The sequence below is a fragment of the Plectropomus leopardus genome, chromosome 3, assembly GCF_008729295.1.
Source record: "Plectropomus leopardus isolate mb chromosome 3, YSFRI_Pleo_2.0, whole genome shotgun sequence".
In the NCBI taxonomy this organism is placed as follows: Eukaryota; Metazoa; Chordata; class Actinopteri; order Perciformes; family Serranidae; genus Plectropomus; species Plectropomus leopardus.
The window spans coordinates 14,312,101-14,334,561 of NC_056465.1; the positions used below are offsets into that span (position 1 = coordinate 14,312,101).

Sequence of the window (22,461 nt, forward strand, 5' to 3'; positions counted from 1 at the left end):
AGAAATTATATATATATATATATATATATATTTATATACATTTTTTTTTTTTTCCCCCAAATGGTCGATACATGCAACAGTATTCTCCATGCACGCATCAAATTCTACCTGCTCTTTTATTATCATATTACATTGACCAAACAGTGCCATTACAGTTTTCAGCAAAATATTGAAGAATGGAATATAGAAAGAGTTTATCAAAATGAAATTGTTATTAAGTGAAAACGGAGGCATGAACACACACCTGCTGTAGGACGTTACGCTCCCTTAAAGCCATCAGTCTACGGTGGAGGTCCACCAGTTCTTCTGTGTAGGCCTGCAGGAGTTTACAGTGAACATGGTCAGTGCACACTTACAACAGACTGCACCTTTTACTCTAGTGTTCTTTTTCCTTAAGTCCAATATCTCTCTGGCCCTAACTACAGTACTGTCTGTTTGTTAATGCAAAATGGAGAAAACTAGCAAGCATCACTGATGAGATAATCATGATTCCAAACCGTCTGAGAAGTAGTGTGAAAGAATTTTGGGTTTGACACCACTGATGGAAAATTGTAGATCAAGGTAAGGGACTGTGTCCACGTAGCATTTTTCTTTGGCAGAAAAGCGATGGCAGGGTCCTGGGGAATGCTTCATTAAAGAAAAAAAAACACTCCCAGCGTCTTTTTTGATGACGCTGCATTACCAGATGGTTGACTTTACAGCTAACTAGCTTAAGACAACACTGTATTACAATGCTAATAAAGGCCAGTCTGCTCCCACAAATGGCCTTTTGTGTCTCTGTTACAAGGTTTTTTAGGAAAACTTATCACAGAGCTCAGATAGGCATAGCTGGAACAAGCTCTTCCGCTATTTTTTATTTTGCTTTTACCAGGGTGCACCTTATAATTGGTTGCTTGAAAAGGGCTGACAGTGACGACACCTGTGGCTATCTGAAAAGTTCAGAGATTTTCACCTAGAAATGCCTGGAGTGGCTACACAAAAAACCAGAGCACTCCTAAAAAAGATAAGATTAAATTTCATTTATTGTCAGAAATAATTCTAAAATTTTGTCTTACGTCCCAGTAGATGAATACAAATTAATACAAAAAACACAATAACAAAAAGTGACTGACAATCTTAAGTGCCAGGACAAGGCTTGACTGGTACTATCACAGTGTGTTAAGATTGTGATTTTGTGGGCTGTATAAATGAACAACACTTCACTGACAACAAAACATACTGTTGACAGCCTCTTGACTGTTTTCTGTTCAAAAACTTTGGACTTTTTCTTTTTTTAAACTATATCCTGAAGTAGACCTCGTCCTTTGAATTTAATCACTGTGAGATTTAACCTTTCTCCTGATGTCTCAACAAAATCCATGAAACTCAGCAGATGTTTTAATGCGAAGGAGTGATATAAGACCAGTTTACCAGAGTTTCATTTTATCACTACATGAATCATCTTGTTATAAAGAAGAAAAAAGAGATTTCTTTTCAAGGGTTCATAGGCCAGAGTCTGTTTGCACATCTGGATCAATTCACTGGCCCTCACTCCATCTTGAATTCATCAATGCACTCACTGAATGTGGACAAAATCCTGCATGTGTATGTGAGTTAATGCATAAAAAAAGTTTGATTTACCCTTCCTACCTTGTCGTATCCCTTCTTCAACACCTTCTCTGAGCGAAAAGAGGAATCTGGACTCTTTCTGCCTGAAACCTGCAGAAAAGGAGAGCGAGAAAGAGAAAAAGGAGGACAGAAATTATGCAGAGAGAGAGAGGGGAGACGAAGAGAGACAGAGGCAGTCATGTGAGACAGCGAAACTATCTGGGACACTGATGACAGTTAATACAGCTGAAATGTAAGTCATACTTCCATGTCTGTGAATGTCTTCAGGCTATTTTGTATTGGGTAGGAACCAAGACATTAAAATACAGCACATTCTGAATCAAAATCAGTTGTCTCTGTCTAAAAGAATACCTTATACTGTTCCTTTTAATATTGGTTTGATAGTTTTAGTCCCAAAACAAATTTTTTTTTAGTCAATTTTACTCACATACTCACATGGTAATGCTTTAGAAAATGACGTTTCATGTTGTCTGAGGATTATATTGATGGCTGAACGCTATATTTTTAAGAATACATAAGACCAGAATCGTCAATCGGTCTGCAACCATAAACATCCATATGTGGTTTTAGTGTTTATCTTCTAGTCGAGCTATTTCAGTGCATGTCAATATGTAAATGAAAGCAGGCAGTAAAACAAGGTCTGAGTGACTCACTTTGTTATTGGAGGAGCTGTGTTTCTGCGGAGGTGGAGCAGGATCTCGACTGGGGCTGTGTGAGCCGTCACTGCTGTCACTCTCACTGTCCAGGCTGAGTCTGACAGGGGGACACGGCGAGGTCAACAAGGTCAACCACACACAGACTGACAGACAGAAAATATTGTCACGCTGCTTAGCTTTGCACTTGGACATGTGTGCATCTTGTAGATTATAATTATTCATTTTTTGCTGCTAAAATCAACCCTTATATCACCTGGTGAAGGAGACGCAACAGCCAATATTGAGAAGAGACAAAAAAAATAGTGAGCTGGGGACAGAAAGTTAAAGCCCATAACCCTCTTACAAGTTCATCACATTGTGCAGGATCTGTCAAATAAAACTGGTCTCAGTTGGTAATTCTGACACATGCCAGACTGTGAAATAAAAGCCAGTTGAGCTGTAGTGAATTCATTTACTGAGGACAGAAACGAAATTCAGATGCAATCAGAGAACTCCAACTGTTTTATGTGCATTTTCAATTTGTGCATATAAAAACTTAGAAATGCCAGATACTTGGAAAAGATAAGTATCCCAAAAAAAGGTTCTTGTCGGAAAGTTTGGTTTATCGATAAGGATATAGAAAAGGTGGTGAAAAGGTCCAAAGGGGGCAGACCAAGCTAATAAAATGTGATGTTTTGTGTGAGGTTCAACAAAAGCTCTTTTAAATACATCATCTCATTGCTCTCTTGTCTCCTGTAATAATTTAACGGCACAGAACTGCAGAATTAGCCACACTACCTTCTTATCTCAATGCCCTCAACTTCTAATATGTGCACAACAGTACTGGATGGAAGTGTGCATTGATTTGCATTTTCTTCAGCAGATATGGTTCGAATTTGAGTAAAATTTGTGCTAAATTTGAATGGAGACTTGGCCAGACACATGTCATGAACTCTAAAAATCTCATGTGGAGTGTGTGGACCCTGTTGGAGGCAGGGAAAGAGCGCAACATGGAAAGTGAGATTTAACAATAACCAGGTTTAGGTTGTTTCACAGTGCGATCTAGGAACACGGTTTCTGACTGAAAGATATATTTAGGGAGACTGACCGAGAGTCCCGGTTGGGGGGATTGGTTTTGATGGGCGTCTCCTCCTCTGAGCTGCTGTCGTCATCATCTGATTCTTCTGACTGGATTTCCTCCACCATGGATCGAAGAGGGCCTGTGAGAGGAGGCAGAGTCACACAAACTTTAATAGCATTCACCTCAACCCTTTACCCCCAGAAAACTCCTTTTAATGGCCAAATTAATCTCATTTCTGCAAAGGACCAAAATGAATGCACGCTCTACCTTGCCCTTGTTTCTGTCCTGGCTCAAAGTCCGAATCTGAACTGGAGTCAGAGCTGGAACTGGAGTTGGAAGGACTGGAAGGGGCGGACTGCTGTAAGAGAGGAAAAGAGAGGAAGATCAAGAAAATGACGAGAAGAAAAATGGGAGGAGAGAAATGGAGAAAAGGTTGATAGGACCAAAAAAACTAAACACAAATATAGCATGACGTTGGAGCTGAAATGATGAGTCAGTTATCTAATTTGTCAGGTAAAGGGGACTTTAATGGCAAATATTTGGAAAATTGCAACAGAATACATTGTTGCCCCGTTTAAGGTTCTCATTTGTGAGATTTTAATACTTTTCCTCCTCATATGTCACAATAAATTGAGTTTCTTCCTGGTTTTGGACTGGTGGCCAGAAAGAGGGTATATGCAGTTACACTGGGGCTGAAGAAATTGGGACAGATATTTTAACTATTTTCTGAGTAACTGTTAGCCAATTAAACAAGAAAATAATATGCAGATTAGGCAAAAATAATAATCTTGAGTTGTAGCCATAAACACAAACTATAGTTAGCAGTCATAATAATGAACTTTTGAAAAACATTACAATACAAAACACTCCTAATAGTATCATCACTTCCAAAAGGTCTGAAAATGTAGCTTCTGGGGAGCCGACGTACCTCTGACTTTGACGATGCTTCATCCTCTGAATTCGACTCTTCCGACTCTGGAAGTTTCTTGGGCTCCTTTGGCTCCTGTGTGTCATTTTTGCCTTTGGCCCAGCGACCTTTTTCCTTGGGAGGCTTCTTCTCTGCATACGGCTGGCTGGCTGCAGACGAGGAGGAGACACGAGGAGAAGTTCCTGTGAAGGCCCCGCTGGACGGCCCCTTCGGCCCCTCTGAGCTGCCCTTCTTTTGCTTCTTAGCGCTGGGTTTGGGAGATTCAACAGTGGAGGGACGTTTTCCCGGGAGCTTTGAATCTGCGGGCCCTGCCCCACCCGCCGCTCTGCCGAACCTGCCCGTCCCAGCCCCCCCTCCTTTAGGGGACATGCCCTCCATCTTTGACTCCTTCAGGGTGAGTTTGGGCTCCTTGAAGGCAGCCTTGGGTAGGACCTTAACTTCATCTTTCACTTTGATCTCTGAAGGCTTTTTTGAAGATGAGGATGAGGACGAGGAAGGATCGCGGCCACTCTTGCTGCTTCCGTCTCTGTCGTTGTCTCCTTTCGACGTGCCTTTGCTCTCAGAGTCTTTTCGGGGCCGTTCACGGTGCTCCTTGGTCAGTTTGTGCGGTTTGGGTCCTTTGCTGCTGCCACCACTTCCCTCTTTGCTGGGTTCCTGTAGAGAGGAAACAAAAGCACTGTCAATGACAATCTACTCTTAGAGGACTCTCACAGAGACCCGCTGAAAGGAAACAGGCTAAGCTGCACAAAGACCTCATCACGGTACAGCCAATCTAAGCTGTACTGTAATCACATCATTTACTGTGAATGAGATGTCAAACTAAGAACTTTGGTCAGGGTGACAACAGCCAAAATAACAATTTTCTCAAAGATCTGTGAAAAAAAGACAGAAAACAGCTAATCAAACCTTCCTCTTTATGTAATAAAAACACTAAGAGTCGAGTAGCTCTGTGAGACTGTACTCAGGCACAGAAGCACTTTGAGCTAAATGCTAAAGTCAGCATGCTAACATGCTGACAATGACAATGCTGACATGCTGATGTTAAGCAGGTATAATGCATATCACAATCACTTAGTTCAGCATGTCAGCATGCTAACAATTGCCAGTTTCCATGAAACACAAAATTCAGCCGAGGCTGGTGGTTATGTTTTTAGATTTGCAGGTATTTGGTCATAATGCATCTAAATGTCAACCTCATGGTGGCAACAGACAAAAAGTCAGGGGGTCACCCAGGTCAGAGGGATTCATCCTCTGGGGATTGTGAAAGTCTGAACAAAAATTCTTGGTATTGCATCAAAGAGTTGTTGAGATATTTCAGTGTGATCCAAAGCGGTGGACTAACAAACGCCAAGGCCACGCCGCTGGCATCAACAGTGCCTGCTCTTTGTATAAACTCACGCCTTTTACTTTGGTGCCACTGTTCAAATGTTCAGCGCAGCTGCTGCGGATGAGGCTGTGGCCTGGGTCTCGGCTATTTTTGCCACGTAATAATTGTGGTTCGTAGTAAAAATTGACAGTGAAAATGATCTGATATTCATATTGCCACCATTCCAACAACATTACACCTTTTTAGGGCCATCCCAAATATCATTTTCGGGGCTCTGGAGATTCGCTGTTGATCAACAGCAAATAATTGAAGCTTATAATAATAACCTCATAATACTCATAATAACCCGACAAAGCCCTGTGAAACAGAAGCAGAGCATACTAACTCCAACAATCTAAGATGTATTTAGCTATTTTTCTCACGAACATTAAAGTCTATATTTGTTCTCTGCAAAAAAAAACAACAAAAAAAACCAAAATTGAATCCCTTAATATTTATTTTTAAGTCAACAAATCCTGCTTCTGTTTCAAATTAAAAGCCCTCTGGCGTTTTTGTTGACAAAATTCAGTGTAAAAAGATGGAGCTGCCTGTAGGAGTTCTGAAAACAAAAGGCGAGGAGATTGACACACCTCTCTTCCTTCTTTACCTTTCGACTTCCCTCCACTGAGGGCAAGAAAGGAGTGCTGGAGCAAAGAAAAACAAAACAATTCTGGAGTGCCAACTCCTCCTTGCAATGCTCTCTTTTCTCCTGTTTGTTGTCTGCACAGAAATGAGAGGAAGCATCTGTGCTGAAACCAAACATTTGAAAGCTGAAGCAGTTCAGCAAGGTAGCTGCCAATGCACAGGTAGATTTTGTTGGTGTAGCCTGCACACAACAGATTCTGTCATGCCTGAAGCCATGTTGCTAGTATGTCCGTAGAAAGTCACACCAGTTCACAAGTTACGCAGAGATGCTATAGTGCTCTGAACTACAATATAAACAGAATTGCACTCTGCTGCTCTGAACTGACAGTCACGGGCAAACAGGCCGTGGACTACATGAGTTGTATTACTGGAATTATTTTAGAGTAGACTCTTATTTTGAAGGGCGGTGGATGGGCTAATTTCGATGTGTGATAAAACTTTGTGTGTTGTAGACAAAGTAAGCATGTAGCGAAGATTGTATCTACAGGAGTGGCTTTTAACAGGGCTCTCTGGCAGAGTGATACAAGTGGAGGATGATTTTTGCACACAGTTCATCCACTCATCAGCAAACAGTTTTACAGGTTTTCAAACCTGATACGCACATAAGAGCCTTTATGATAATAGACTCAATACAGACTGGAGCACTGCCGAGAGTGGCCATGTGTGATTCTTCAGAAGTGACTCCCATTGACTTTTTCTTTAATCACAGATGGACACAGCTGGATGAAACCAAGTCAAAAACACGCCCACTCATGCCACAGTAATAATGTGGACTGAGGAAACAAGTACTTCCATGTCGAAATAAAGGGGACATTTGGATTACAGGATATAGAAGCATTTGCGATCAGCACAAATTGAAGTTAGCCTCCAATGTGGGTTTAAACATTTTGTAAATTATATATAAAGTTAAAAATTGTGTCTAGAAAAAAAAGAACAGGAGGAATTAGAGACAGGAAGAGCTCTGCAGCTCTGCAAAGCTACAAATTAAAAATCAGTGCCTCGTCATTTTAATTTCAGTCAAACATGAAAACCTCTCCACTGTACTGATCTGTGGAAGGTTGATACCAAAACAGTGGCAACAATGTAAAAAGCAATGGGATTAGTTTCCTGTTTTCTCCAGATATGTCCCGTCTCCTGGCAGATAAGCCGACTGAGTAATTGTGCATACAGATGCTCAGAAACAGCTGGCTATGATTAGTATCCTGAGTCAGCCTGCTCTCAAGGCCAATTCAATGATTTTGTGCAGTGTTCATTTCGATGTTTGCCTGTCAATAAAAACTGACTGCAATGATCAATGAAGTTGTGACACTTTCTGTTGAAATACTCCAAGTGAGTGAGCCAGCTGACAGTGCTGGTGAGATAACTAGATGGTATTTTCTTGTTGGGAATTTAACCAACCTTTGACACATGAGATGTCTTGGTCTTCTTGGGGTCTGAGAAGGCAGAGAGGGGGATGGTGGGGAGCATCGGGTAGTCTGGACTGGGCCTCGACACGGCTTCAGCCCCCTCTGGAACCACCAACACCTGGAATTAAACACACAAGATTTATGGAGCACTACATTAACATCATATACATTGTAAATTCTCAAATAGTGTACAGGGCCTTTCTTTGCTTCGATTCAAGACAGAACCGGACTTTTATAGAGTTGTTTTTCCCCAAAGACAATGTTGCGTGACTCACAGTTGAGGCACTTGTACAGTTCGATGGTCGTGAAACTCCCGGTTGAATCATAGGTACAAAAGATAAACAGCTGTATTGCAAAACAGCCAATTCTTCTTGTTAATTCCCTACAACACTCTATGTGTTTTGGAGAAAAAGATCCAATTGCTGAGCTTAAAACTCTGTCACATGCACCACTAATGGGGAGCAATCTGAAAGATTACAGCACTGAAATCAAACAAAGAATACTGCATACTGTCCATCACTTACACTCAATTTATTAATCATAAATCATCATGGGTAATAAAGTTACCCACCATGCCAAATGTATGGGAACATGAAATGAAACAGAAACCTATATGAGTCCCTTGTTTCAATGTGAACTAACACTGACAGGATTTCTAAAGAGGAAATACTTATTTTTTTAATCATAGCAGTCAACATATGAAAGTATGATGAATAACCAGCAGGGACAACAGTTTTTCCCCCAGATCTGTGTGATCGGTGTAAGTTTCACTTTCAATGAGCTTAATGTTCTGCTGCTGCATCTGTGCGCTCGGCACTCCGATAGAGCGGTGAAAAAATAACTGAAGCAAACATATATTACGACAACCCTCCTAATGAACGGTCCAGCTTCATAAATAGAAAATCAATATGAGGTGGTAGATGATGTTATCGAGGCAGGCCGCCACAAATAAATGAATATTTTGGGAAAACCTGGACAATATGGCCAAGAATTATTCTGATATTATATAAAATTTCCTTTATTTTTTATTATATAATTTATTTTTCTTTTTTTATTTGTATTTTTGGGGGGGGTTTACCCTGTGTTTGACAAAGCAGCTTTCAGAGTGAAAGCGGGAGTGAGGGTGGATGACATTCAGCAAAAGGCTGTGAGTTGGCATCAAACCCGCTACAGCAAGGACATGGGGCCCTGCACTACCAGGCGAGCTATTGGGCGCTCACTATATTAAATTTTGTCAGAATGTACCAGCAATTCCTGTTGCTATAATTAAATTGTTTAAGGCAAACTGGACCCTTAAACACAGAATCCTCACAATGATCTCTCTTTTATAGTGTGCCTGCATTGTGATGCACAAATGTCTTCTAATAACATTTGTCTATGAGAGGCAGGAAAAAATATTTAAGATTTTTGTCAATGAACAATAAGACTTTATAAAACCTTTTTAGGCCTTTTTAAGGAAACTTAAATGTTTTTAAAGAGTTTTTAAGACCTGTAGACTCGCTGCATTAAAGATGAAACACTTCCCAGAACTAGCATTCAAAACTCATGACAAAGTACATAACGTACTAGCTGCTACTGCAGTACTATTGACAGCTAGAGTATCTGTTGACTCTAGTCATTCAGGTATCAGTCCAGTGAACCAGCGAGTGTGTCAGGTAGCCTTACCCCTCCGGCTTTGATCAGCTTTCTCCTGAATTCTTTGGTGGGGTTGTTGAAGGTAAGCTTCTCACAGCGTAGGTGGTTGACTGGTGGGTTGCCCTCCAAGTTGAGAAATAGGTCGTAGTTGAAACATACTTTTTTTGGCTCCTCCTGAAGGAAGACAAAAATATAAAAGACTATTTTAAACTCCTCTGACATGTGTGACACAAGCTTATTTGTTTTCGTCTTTCTGCGTTACGCCAACATATTTCATAACAAAAGATAAAAGCTGAATGAATGAACTATCACCCAGGAAGTCAATAAAACAGACATAGCCGGAGCCGGCACACTGATAAGAATTGACTAACATTCCTCAGAGAAGCTGTGGAGAAGTGGACAATTACAGCCGAAGAAAAGACATTAACACATGCCTGAATGATTAAACAAAAATGTCTTTGTGTAAACACAGATGGATTAATGGCTGCTGATATTTACACTCCTCTTACTTGCCTTTTAAGCATTTTCTTGATCTTCTTGACAGATTTGTCCATTGTGTACAAGTTAATTGCACATAAGAGGAGGATGTAACATTTTTGGGTGCAGTCCAGAGGTTTAATATTACAAAGAGCTGCAGGAGACGCTGGCACACTAATGTGCAGATACCACTTAAGCATCATCCTTATCTTATAATGAGAGTAAAGTGGGTCTTTCTTTCTTTCATCATTCATTCTAATGGCTGGTGGAGACTTAAAGGTGCCAGTATAATAGTGTGTGCTCTTTTTATTTCTCTCACTTAAAGAGAGAAATGCCCCCCTTATTAAAGTTTTACTAACACAGCTGTGGCTTCTGATTGGCCGAGTGCAGAACTCCTACTAGTGAGTGTGTTAGTGTGGCTGTCCAAAATTAAGCCATTCACAAAAAAAAACAGTCAAACAAGGGTTTCTTTTATCAAGTTATGGAATTATTCTGGTTATCATGTGTAGATTTCTGCTGAAAAAATCTGTTTTCCTCCCAGTGACACAGATTTTTGTATGCATGTGAAGGCAGTCTGATAAAACACACACTTTATTTATCCTCCACAGCCTAAATGTCCTTTCAGCAACTCCACAACTCACCTTGTTCTTGAAGTAAACCTCAATTGGCATGAGGAAGCCTGCGTAGCCCGACTCCTCCACTTTGTACGGAGGCTCCTTGCATACTGCAGACAGACCAAGTCAAAAACAATAATAATCACACTCACATCACTCATTATCAATAGATTACATATCGAAACAATGGCGGAGGTAAACAAATCTAAACTGAAATAAATGAATTCTAAGAAATATATATTCCTTAAAGTCTCTCACTAAACCAGATCACAAACAGATTATGGTATTTTAGAATGATAAGTCTTACCTAACTACACTCTAATGAATTTAATGTCAATCACAAAAATGACTGTGGTGATAATAATTCTGTCCATATCGCCCAGATTTGGATTTGTTCTAAGGACACCTTAATACAAATCAGTGACACATAATAATAAATCATCCATGACTTTAAAGTGAGCGCACCAATTTATAAAAGAGCCGGAAATAACACAGATTATTGCACAGCATCATTATGTGCAGGAGGCTGGTGTACTGTTTGACGAGGCAGCGTCTGTACTGACTACATTCAATTTGACATCATTTAATCAAACATATACTAAATCTGAACATTAAGAAAGAATTGCACCGTCACGATAACGGCTTTTGTTTGACAGTATACTGTCCCAGAAATAATTGGGGAAAAAAAACAATAAAATTGTAATTTTGAAACCACTTTATGCCTCTGAAATCTTAATACAAAAACATAATGATGCGAGGACACTCTTTAAAAAGAGAATGACCTTTTCATTCTTAAAAATATTCAGACACTGGAATTAGAATATGAAACAAATGTTCAACACTTAATACAAATTTTGGCAGACAAAAACAAAAGCAAGTCATGACTGACTTCTTGGCCTGTTGCAAGTGGTTGGCAAGCTACCGACTATCAGGACGGTACCTCTTTCACTGTAAAAGTGCAGCTGCAGGCTAACAGTAAGCTACACTTCGTCCCCTTTTAAGTTTTTGATTATTTTTGACTTGCAGAAGTTGGCCCAGATAGAGAGAAAAAAAGGGAGAACTGCTGCATTCATGTCTAATATTGGTTGGGGAAATTCTGCTATTTTTTCTGGCATTATGATGGCTAAAATTTTGAAAATTGTGATGTAAACAAACACGCATATTAACAAAAAAGGCAATAAAATAAAAAAAGTCAGCAGAATTGTCAAGGTCATGTCCATATAGCATCAGATAAGTTGATACTGTAGCTAACATGACAGGCTGAAACGTTACGCTCACTGAGTCCTGATAAAGAAGCATAAATATTTGAATTATTTTGTTTTTATTCAGCAGTCTCTCCTATTTAATTCTGTTTTCATCATTTTAATCTATGTGACATTACTTTCTATATTTTGTGTTTTGTATAGCATGTTGTATTTATGACTAAATGTCTTTTATTCAGATCTGAAACACTTAATTACCTTGGTGTATGACATATGCTATGAAAATAAACTTAATGAGTGTTCGTGTTCAATTATTGTTGTCCGTCTGTCTCACCTCTCTTGGGCTTGGGGAAGCTCTCATGTAGGCGGAAGACAACCTTCTCTACAAAGTGCTGGATGTCACCGGTCTCTGGCCCTCGGACAAACACCATCCAGTCGTGGGTGAAGCCTTCTGATGTCACCTTCTTCCTTAGTTGGGCTCTGTGGCCCAGTTCCAGCTTCACCTGCACCGTGCACTGAAAACAGACACACACACAGAAAGAGTCAAATACTGTTGTCACCACACGAGGCCTGCAGATGTGGGAGAATATAAAAAAGCCAAAAATAAGTAAATGAGAGCTACAAGGACAAAATTATTCAGATCAAGAAAGTGATGGGGATGATGAAGAACAGAGGCATTTGTTATCTGTGCTGTGTACATATTGTGGTGAGCGGAAAAAGGTCAAATAAATGCCTCAGGCATGTTTTCTTCCTCTTCCGCTGAGTTTTAAAACTTTAAACGGATTCTTTGTTTTCTCACAACAGAAAGACGTAATTCTTTCTATGTCTATGCTTTTATAACCTGCATGAAGGGTCAAATATCAAAATTTATTATGATGTATTCTATGCATTTATGTCACCAACTAAATGTCCGACAACAAAAAGAGATAAGACGCAAGTGACCATCTAAATGTAAGTGGATTTTCCGAATGTTTCATTGCCAATATAAAACAAAGGGTTGCAATTCATTAATCTAACTCAAGTGAATTTTATTTATACAGCTCAAAATCTGAAATATTACTCAATAGGCTTTACAATCTCTACAATATACAAAACCCTATACTTTTAGATCTTTGATTGAATAAGGAAAAACAACCCCTCTAAAACAAAAACAAAAGAAAAGCACAGTGGCCTCACAATGAATAGGCTTAAACTATTAAAATTAATTACTGTGTATATCAAAATAGTCCAATATTAATTGCTTAATCAGTTGTTCAGCTCAATTTATTATTTCCTGGATTTCTTGCTTGTTACATAAGCAGGTAAGTAAGTAAATTTGATTTCATTAAAAACAACACAGATTGAAGGTGCACAGAAAATGTAATATAATGAAATATAACAAGAATTGCTGGCAGATTAGTAAATGTTTGAAGTTTTTCTTAGCTTTTAAATTTTGGACAACTAGTTAAAACAAGACAAGTGATTATGTCACCTTGCACTTTGTGATTGACATAATTTTCCAACTGTTCAGGCCAAACATTTAGGTGATTAATGGAGAAAACAATGGGCAGATTGCAGCTCTGCAACAAACAAAACATATGGAGATCTTATTAAATATGATGCATTGATATTGATATAATTTCAATCATCACTTAGAAACTAAATGAATAATTGATTAATCATTTAAGTCATGTTTTTATGTTGTAAATTATCACAGTCTAAATATGTTTGGGTTTCAGACTGTTGTTTGGGAAAAAAAGACACTACTCTGACTGTTTTCTGTTTTATAATCCAAATGATTGATTGAGACAATAATCTGCAGATCAATCAATGATGAAAATAACAGTTACAGTCCTCTGATACAGAGTTCTAGATTACCGTGGCTGAGACACTTTGCAAATCCTGCTTAAATAAAACATAAACAAAAACAACACTTGCACTGATTTTAAACCAGGGGCCATTATTCATGGGTTTCCGATTCCACCTTGAACAAAAACCTCTGAATCTCTACTTTGGAGTGTGTATGTACTTTATACTACAGAGAGGCTGAACACTTGGTCTGGACAGACACAAAGCTGGACTGATGTCGGGACGCTCCCTGTGGAATGGAAGTGATTAGCTGTCCGAGCCAACAGATCTCAAAAGGTTTGTCCAGAAGAGGGGCACATTTTTGGGCTACCTCTCTGTGCCAAGAACAATGACAGTGATGGGACATGTAAATGACACTGTGCTGCTGTGCTGGTGGTGATTGGCATAGCAAGTGAAGAGGCTATGGAGATGGGAGTGCAGAAGCGAATGAGGAGGTGGGTGGGGGGATAAACGAGAGGGGACAGAAAGGCACTTTATGTCCAGGGGAGGACTGAAGAATGTGGGGATTTGGCCCCAGCACAGAGCAGCTCGTGAGCTGGGACTGAGTGGGGGGATTAAAGGGAACGGGATTGAGATGAGCTGGTCTGGCTAACTCTCTCTCTCTCTCTCTCTCTCTCTCTCACACACACACACACGCACACGCACACACACACCTCCCCTGCCTGGCACTCTGCCCGGCCATTCTGTGGCAGTAATGCCCTTAAACTCCAGACTCCACCACACCCACAGTGAGCAGCCGTGGAGTCCCTTCAACCATCAACAACCGCCCCCCCTCCACCCACCAGACGACTCTGCAAATCAAGCGTGATAAGGACAACATAAAAATCAAGATGATAATGACCCAAAGAGGAAGATGCTGACTCTTTAAAAGAATTCAAAAGGGAACAATAAAATGAAAGCATGACAAAAAAAATAAACATAACATTTCTCCCAATAATCTGAACATGAAGAGCCCAGAAGGCAATATGAGGCTAAGTCGATTAATTAGCCAGACAGACTAATTAGGTTAATCAGGAACTTGTTTTATAATTGATTAATTGTTTAAGCCCTTTTTCAAGCATACCAAACACTCACTGGTACCAGCTCCTTAATTGTGAGTACCTGCTGCTTTTCTTTGGTCCATGTACAGTCAAATAATTTACACAATATTTGTGTTTTAGACTAAACAAGACATTTGAAGACAAGAAGACTAGATAATCATACTGGGCTTTTTCTTCTCTTTTTTTTTTATATCTTAGAAAGCAATTCCCTAATTTTCACACTGATCAAACTGTTCGCTCTGTCAAAATATAGTGAAAAATGCCGGGTATGATTAATCAGTCAAGAAAATAATTGGCATATTCATCAGTGATTAAAATAACTGGTAGTAATAATAATAATAAAGATTGTTTGTCTATGAAATATATATCATATCGTGATATGACCAAGTGCAACATCCAAACTAGTAGGAGCTGCATTATTTTTTTATAAAGATCAAATGTGTCACAACATACCATCGTAACTGAAGCACTGTGGAGTTATAGAGCTGCCACAGCCCACAAACCCTATTCCAGATGTAGGGAAACGTACTTGTTTGGTACAGCAAAAATCACATCATCATTTTTATATATTAATATATGTTTTTTGAGTAAACATAAAATGCAAAAATTACAATTACCAAAAAATATTGTGAGTCAAATAGCAATTGCAATATCTGTCAAAATAACTGCAATATGATTTTTTTGCTTTTTTTTGCGTTTTTTGAATATCTTGTAGCCCTAGTCTGAAAATAGTAGATTACAATTTGAAGTCAAGGTGACATCCTCAAATCGTTTGTTTTGTCTAACCAACCATCCAAAGCCCAAATATATTGAATTTACAGAGACAGACAGAAAACAGAAGAAAGCAGCAAAACCTCACATTCGAGAGGAGAGCAAATGTTTGACATTTCATAATTAATTAAACTATTAATTTAACAATTCACTTTCTTCTTTCTACTAAAAATAAGTGATTAAGCTCTACAAAAGGAGAAGAAAAATATGCCAATACACGTAAGCATGAATTGAACAGTGTCAAGCTGTCTGAAAATAGGAAGAAGGGGTCTAAAAAACTGACAACTGACTATAATTTCTACCAATAATCGGAATATGAAGAGCCCAGGAGGCAATATTAGGCTGGAAAAATAAAAACGTAAAATGAAAACCACCTTAATGGAGGTGGTTATTAATTAAACTGCAGCACACTGCCTAAAAAAAATGAAACCTGCGGGACACAGGCCACATCTAAAAACAACGAGCAAGTGTCTTAATCATTTAATTCTACTAGTATCAGAGGGAAAAAATGACTTGTGGTGACACATTCATTAAGCTTTCCTCTATTAAAGCAACAAAGGCACTAACTTTGACATGGTGCATGCATGCTCTCTCTCTTTCTCTAACACAGTGCTCCAATTGAGGGGAAATACAAATTTTGGCAGACACGCTGGCTCCCATGAAAACAATGAACTCCCAGCTGACATGTAAATAACACCCCTCGTGACCATGTTAATCTCTTCCAGCTAATAAATGATTACAATAAAAAAGTCAGAAAGTTTGCCTCAAAGGAGACACGCAAACAAACAATCACGACAGCAGCTGTGTTTTGCTGAAGCTGCAGGCTCCAGCAAATCCTCCATCATCGCACCAAAACCTTAAGTCTAGAAGAGATGAATCAGTTTCTTGTATTGGAAAATGGTCAGCGAGCCACGGGGGATTCACAAATAGCCTATCTGCAGCACCCAAGGAAAACAAGTGAGTATTGGAAATAGGGTGTGTGAATGAGTGTGTGGGGATTTACAAAGAGCTGCATGACCACTCATCCCAACTGCAGTGTTCATAATGAAGGTCTCATAACTGGAGAATAACAAAACATCGCAGTATTTGAGCTCAAAGCTATTTGGCTGTGTCATGATTGTGTAATGTGCAACAAATACAGGGTCCCAACACATTTTCATGGATAAAATTTAAAAACTTTTCCATGACTTTTCAAGGACTCTTGTTAACACTTTTTTCTTCTGGGCATTTTCAAACATTTCGAGATTTCAACAAAAATAATTTCAGGTATCTGGCGTACATGGAGAGAGAACAGAAAATGGAGAACTGTATGTGATGGTAAGCAAAACGTCATAAACTGACACGTTAGAGAGATGTTATGTCGAGTGCTACAGAAAATTGATTTGTCTTTATGTTACAATGGGTCTAAGGTTATCCACCAAAATTACTGCAAAAACTTCATTACACGCAACAAAATTCCCACAACTTAATGATTTTTTACTAATTCCATGGCTTTTCCAGGCCTGGAAAATGTGATTGTGAGATTCCATGACTTGCCCTGGTTTTCCATGACTGTGGGAACCCTATAAATACATTGAAGTACAACATTTATAGACTGAACTTGACTCTCCTCCAGATCTGACAGACTCAGCTGCAGGTTTACTGGTTCCACCTGTCTACAAATAATGCAGTATAATACAATGACTCTGCAGTATATCTGGATTTAAAGACTTATAATATTCATTTACATCAGTGAGGGCTGTAATAATGCAATGTACAAAGCAACACAATTTAACAGGACCACAACTTTGACAAAACGACCATAAAGTTGAATCAACACCTCTTTAAACCAGACTGACAACAACTTAACATTATAACCTTCAGGAAAGAAGTATGATTAAAAGCAGGGCTGCTGCATTAGACTGCATTATTCTGTGCTACCTGTAACAATAAACTGGCAACTGTGTGTATATTTGAGTAATAAGACTGCAAAAAATCTAATGAAAACTTCTACACACAGAAGTGTAACTACACTCTTCGTATAACTTGTAGCAGAAGACTTTCTGTGGATGAACACTCACAGATCTAGTTAAAACTTCAAAGGGGCCAAAGCTGAATGGAGACAAGCTCCAAGAAAGTGGCTGAGCCACTTTCCATGGGTGTGTGTGGCCTAACCATCTGAAATACAGTCCTGAATAACCTCAGGCATTTAGAAAGTAACCCATTTTAAAGCAAAATCTGCCTCATAGTTAGCAAATAGAGTATGTAATTTGGTTTGGTTTGCCCACTTTTATGTTCTCTGCAAAATAAATGATGTACAGTATTGTGCAAAGGTCTTAGGGCACCTTAAACTTTATTTTAGCAAGGTTTTAATGATCATACATATTTATTTCTCAGTAGTCTCTTTACTAAAACATAACCTGAACAAACAGGGAATATGTATACACTGTTAAAAATGCAAATGTTTTAGAATAAAATAACTTCAACACGCTGTATTTAGTATTTAGTGTGACTTCCCTTCTACTCAGCATGTGTTAAACTCTGTTGGGGAGACTATACAAGATTGACAATACTAATCTTCTAGTGTATTTACACCAGGTTGCATTCAAAAAAGTGCATTCAAAGCTCAATATTGATTGTTTAAGCAACCTTTTGTTTTGGTTGTAGTATTCCATGTTTTATACTAAATGTTGACTTCAGTCTAAAGAAGCCATTTTGTTCTGACTTTTTTAATTTTTATTTTAATACACTGTTCATGTTCTCTATATTCTTTATTTGTATCTTAATGCAGAGACTGAGAAGTAAATGTTTATACCCAACTTTGCTGAACAACAAATCTATGGCGGCCTAGGACTATTTCACAGTACTGTAGCTTTTCAGGATGATATAAATCTTAACTTTGCTAATTTAAACATGCAATAGTATCAAATTTGAAGAAGCAACGGGTTTCCAAACCAGCCCTTCAAATTATCTTTTATATTCTCTTTGCTTTGTAATGATCAACCAATGCATGGGTATTCATCATAACTGGATTGTGCACACAGAGAATTTGTCAGCTTTTCCACCATGCTGCATGCATTTCAGTCTACTACCAAGAATGTGGTAAGCCTTAAACATTAACCAACTGTTGGCAAATAATGCAAAGATACTGCAGAAGTTGAATGGTCATTGCTGGTTTTACTAGCCTTGCATGTGAGGTTTGAGGCCGCTGGCCGTGGAGACACCACCCCGCCTCTCCAGCCCAACCTGGAGAGGACAAATCTTTTCCCCGGCGCCTTGTAGCGGCTCCTTAGCCTTTAGCCAACGGCCGATACACTCCTGATAGGTAGACTAGCTTAGCTTAGCTACAACAAAACCTCGACTCAAATTGGTCTGCATGGTGTTTAACAGCGTGCATGTGCGTTTTAAACACGGCAGAGCAGCATAAACACTGGTGTAAATCTCTTTGTGTGCCTGCTTGTGGCTACAGCTATGCAGCGGTGCTGAATGGTGTGGCAGACTGAAGCTAGCTAGCGGTAAATACCGATGTATGAGTGCCCAGCTAGCATAGCTCCAGAGCCAAACAACTACGAGTTCATTAGCAGCAGGAGCATTTTTTTTTCTTCTGGCTAGCAGAACAGAGGATTCATTCCTGCCCTGCCAGCGCGCAGCCTGCTGCCATTTTCTCCGTGAAAAGTTCAGATCCCACAAGGAGAGACAAAAGCCACTGTACCTGGTTCTCCATGTTTCTCTGGCCTCAGTGATTGTTGTATTTATTTACAGCGGCGTTTGCGGAGCGTCTCCCCAGCCTCTGCTCCTCATTGTGTGTCAATCCAGCCCAGAAGCGGAAGGCAGACGGCTCCCCTCCCCTTCAGACGGCTGCTGGCAGGCAACCAAAACAGAAAGCTCTCTCAGCCAATCAGAGGGCGAGAAATTTAAGCACTCTTGAAAGAAGCCAATCAGAGCGCTTGGAAGGCGGGGCGACCGCTGAGCTGCAAATACAATTAAAGCATTTTCTGGTGGTTTTCTCGAGTGACAGCGAGCCTGTCCCAATGGTTACAGCTCTGTTTCAATTGTAAAATGCACATGATGCTAATTGATTAAACTGGGTTCGATTGCATGGCTTTCACGTTTTAGCTCATTGCCATTAGTCTGGCAAATGTAAAATCAATCGCATGAACGATTACGCTTAAATCTCAAACATACAACTTGTAACTGTGTATATTTTATATCTGCATCTTACTGATTGGCCTTTTTGATATTTTCAGCCTTCTTTACTTTGCACTACAGTTGTTTTTAAAGTCATATTCATTGCAATACATGGATCTGGTGGAATTTAAGACTGCACAAATAATGTACAAAGTAAGAAATAATGTACTTCCTGATAATATACAAGGACAGGAAAGGGGGTCACAACTTCAGAGGAAAATTCATTCTGAAACAATGTTATGAAAACACAAACCCTAAAAGTATGTGTTTATCTGTTTGTGGTGTAATTTTGTGCAATGGACGGGAGAAAGAAATTAAAGTAAGAATACCAGATAGTTTAAAAATATATTCAAAAGAGAATTTTTGCAAAGTAAAGCTTGCTAATGGTGATATTGTTGTCTTCATTTCAATATTGGGATAATGTAGTTAATTATTTATATAAAGAGTATTAGCAGAGTGGTTTAGGTGTGGGGATGGACACTTGGGTGGAGAGTTGGTTTATGATTGTGGATTAATAGGTGGAATAGAACAGGAGTGGGAATAGACAAGCATTTTACTTTTTCCTTCTCCTTTTTAGACATAAAAAGTAAATTAAAGTTGCTTATTAAAAATCAGTTATATATGTTCACATGTTTGTTAATATATATGTTCATATATATGTCCATTAGCATACAGTAAGTGCATTTTTTTTCTGCATGTTTTCTTCCTGTACAGTATTCTTATAGTGTGGTGTTGCTTGTTTTACCCCCAATAAGTTATCTTTATACTTATTTGATCACTAGTGAAAAGACAACATTTGAATGTCAGTATAATCTGTAAAAGCATGCAAAGAGCTGCACCAGCAACATGGCAGCTTGCAAGATACACTTATTCCTTTTTATCCTAATGTTATTTTTTGTAACACATAAATCAAAATCTGAATTTAAAAATCAAAGTGTTGTTTATTGCACAATGAATTTTCCTTTTCATTTAGATAAACGTTTTCTTAATTTGGGTATATCAGTATGAATTTATCATAGCCTAACACCACAGATTGTTACACTGATCTCACTTAAGCCTCTAACTTAAAATTTTAAATGTTTAATCTGAAAAGAAAGCAGCAGGTCTTCTGACTGAAGACATCTCTTTCTACAGAGTCAGTAAGTGAGGGCCCATTGCAGTCCAGTCTCTGTGGTGCTCAGACTTTGATGTGAGATTATCGGGCCTCAGCTTCGGGACAGAAGGTCACCACTCTCTCACTGGCTTGGTGCCTCCCCTTCTTCTCCTGCCGCTCAAACTGATCCAGTCTGCCTCTCAGTCAAATCTGAGTCAAAGAAGTCCCACCTGGCTGTCAGACAGGAGGGTGTCCCGCTGGTATTGAGACATCAACCTTTAAATCCTCCTTTTTAATATGCACGGAGACGTCAGAAATACAGAATAAAGCTCACAGGCTTCACACTTATAACAGACTTTCGTTAAAATAAGTAGTAAATGTTTTCCAAAGCCTATCAACAAGTGCAGTTTATAAAAAGAAAAATATATACTCAATAATCAATAATCAGCAGTATTCCAGGATAACTAGAAATACAGATGTTTATTAACTTGCAAAAGATTTTAATAATCCATGTGCACAAAATACATATTTTTCTATGAATAAATAAATCTAGAGCAGAGGTTTGCGACCCTTTTTGGCTTATCCCTTAAAATGAAGCTCCTTCTAAACCCCATATGGCCTTAGCATGGACATAAGTTGTGACATTTTCTTCTCCAAATGCTTAATTTGAAGGATTTATAGACCCCTGATGAGAAAGAGCCCAGTATTTCACAAGAAAACAAACAAAAAATAGAGTGTACAGCCATGTTTGAGCTCTGTGGACCTATAATGCACAGCTGTCCCTGAGCCAACGTCAGTATCCAAACGTGCACACAGTGATGATGATGATGATGATGATGATGATGCTGATGTAAATATCAACATTCCCCATTTTTACACCTTGGTTTAGTATGTTAACATGCTGTCTCTAACCACTAAGCATTAGTTTATGCCTTTAGTTTGTCAGGTATTTATTCATATACAAAAGTATTCAACAAGTTGAAATTTTGACCTGATGATGGCGTCAGAGGATCATCAAACGTGATTGAAAAGCATGGGGGGAATATGAATTTCTGTACCAAAATTACATGGTAAACAATCCAATAGTTGTTGAGACATTTTACTCAAAACAGCAAATTTTAACCTTTTGTGGCACCAGATCAAAAATCAGGGATCACCAAAAACCTTTTGATTTATTGTCTGGGGGCCATGAATGTCTGTACAAAATCTTGTGCCAGTCCATATAGTAGATGCCAATATATTTCACAGGGTAAGTACAGCTTTGACAGACTGGGGGCACTAGATTAAAAGTCAGAGGATTCAGCCATGAAAGTCTAGACAGAATCCAAATTCATCCTATCGTTGAGATATTACAGTAGGGACCAAAGTGGTGGGCTGACCGACTGACATTGCAATCCCTAAAGCCATGTCACCAACATGGATAAATATACCAGTTAGCTATTTTAGTAGAAAATCTGAGGAGTCACAAGATATTACAATCTGTGAATCCTCAGATTGTATTTGTGTCCCCCGAGGAGTCCTGGCTCCCAGGTTGGGAACCATTAATCTAGACGCACAGACCAGTTTTTGGTCGAACTAATATTATAATATATTTAGACAGGGCACTTAAAAGTTACGGACAATTGATCTTGAGCAGTTATTTGAAATTCTGTTTTATTTATTACCTTTCTCTTATTATATCACGAGGATGTTCCCTGTTGATATTCAAAGATTGCTTTAAATAAAGCACTGGTTGCTTTTGAACATCTCATCATCCACAGGAGGTCACTCCTGAACATTGAAGAGAGCATGGAAATGCCCGCGTGCATTTCTTTTTGTAAAATATCTATTGTTGCATCTTTTGTTTTTTTCAGGAAGGATCATGTGAATGGAGGCACATTGTACCTGAATATTCTCAAAACATCACCAAAATCAAGAGCTTTATGAACAAAAGGGCTTTTAACAG

General features: G+C 38.9%; 1 protein-coding gene across 4 annotated transcripts in view; it reads right to left on the bottom strand.

Moving 5' to 3' along the window:
- mllt1a (MLLT1 super elongation complex subunit a) overlaps positions 1-19,040 on the bottom strand; it is a 35,828-nt gene extending 16,788 nt beyond the window's left edge. The window contains exons 1-11 of one of the 4 annotated variants that reach the window (XM_042514939.1): positions 18,948-19,040; positions 11,932-12,112; positions 10,423-10,505; positions 9,335-9,478; positions 7,662-7,787; positions 4,253-4,906; positions 3,592-3,679; positions 3,352-3,463; positions 2,262-2,361; positions 1,630-1,698; positions 245-316 (exon numbers count right to left, since the gene is read on the bottom strand). In XM_042514939.1, coding sequence (XP_042370873.1) covers positions 245-316; positions 1,630-1,698; positions 2,262-2,361; positions 3,352-3,463; positions 3,592-3,679; positions 4,253-4,906; positions 7,662-7,787; positions 9,335-9,478; positions 10,423-10,505; positions 11,932-12,112; positions 18,948-18,959 — 1,641 coding nt within the window. In that variant the 5' untranslated portion in view covers positions 18,960-19,040. Of the gene's footprint in view, positions 1-244; positions 317-1,620; positions 1,699-2,261; positions 2,362-3,351; positions 3,464-3,591; positions 3,683-4,252; positions 4,907-7,661; positions 7,788-9,334; positions 9,479-10,422; positions 10,506-11,931; positions 12,113-18,947 lie in introns of all 4 variants that reach the window. The other 3 variants (XM_042514929.1, XM_042514935.1, XM_042514922.1) reach the window with 3 other exon arrangements.
- Between the last annotated feature and the right edge of the window lie 3,421 nt (positions 19,041-22,461).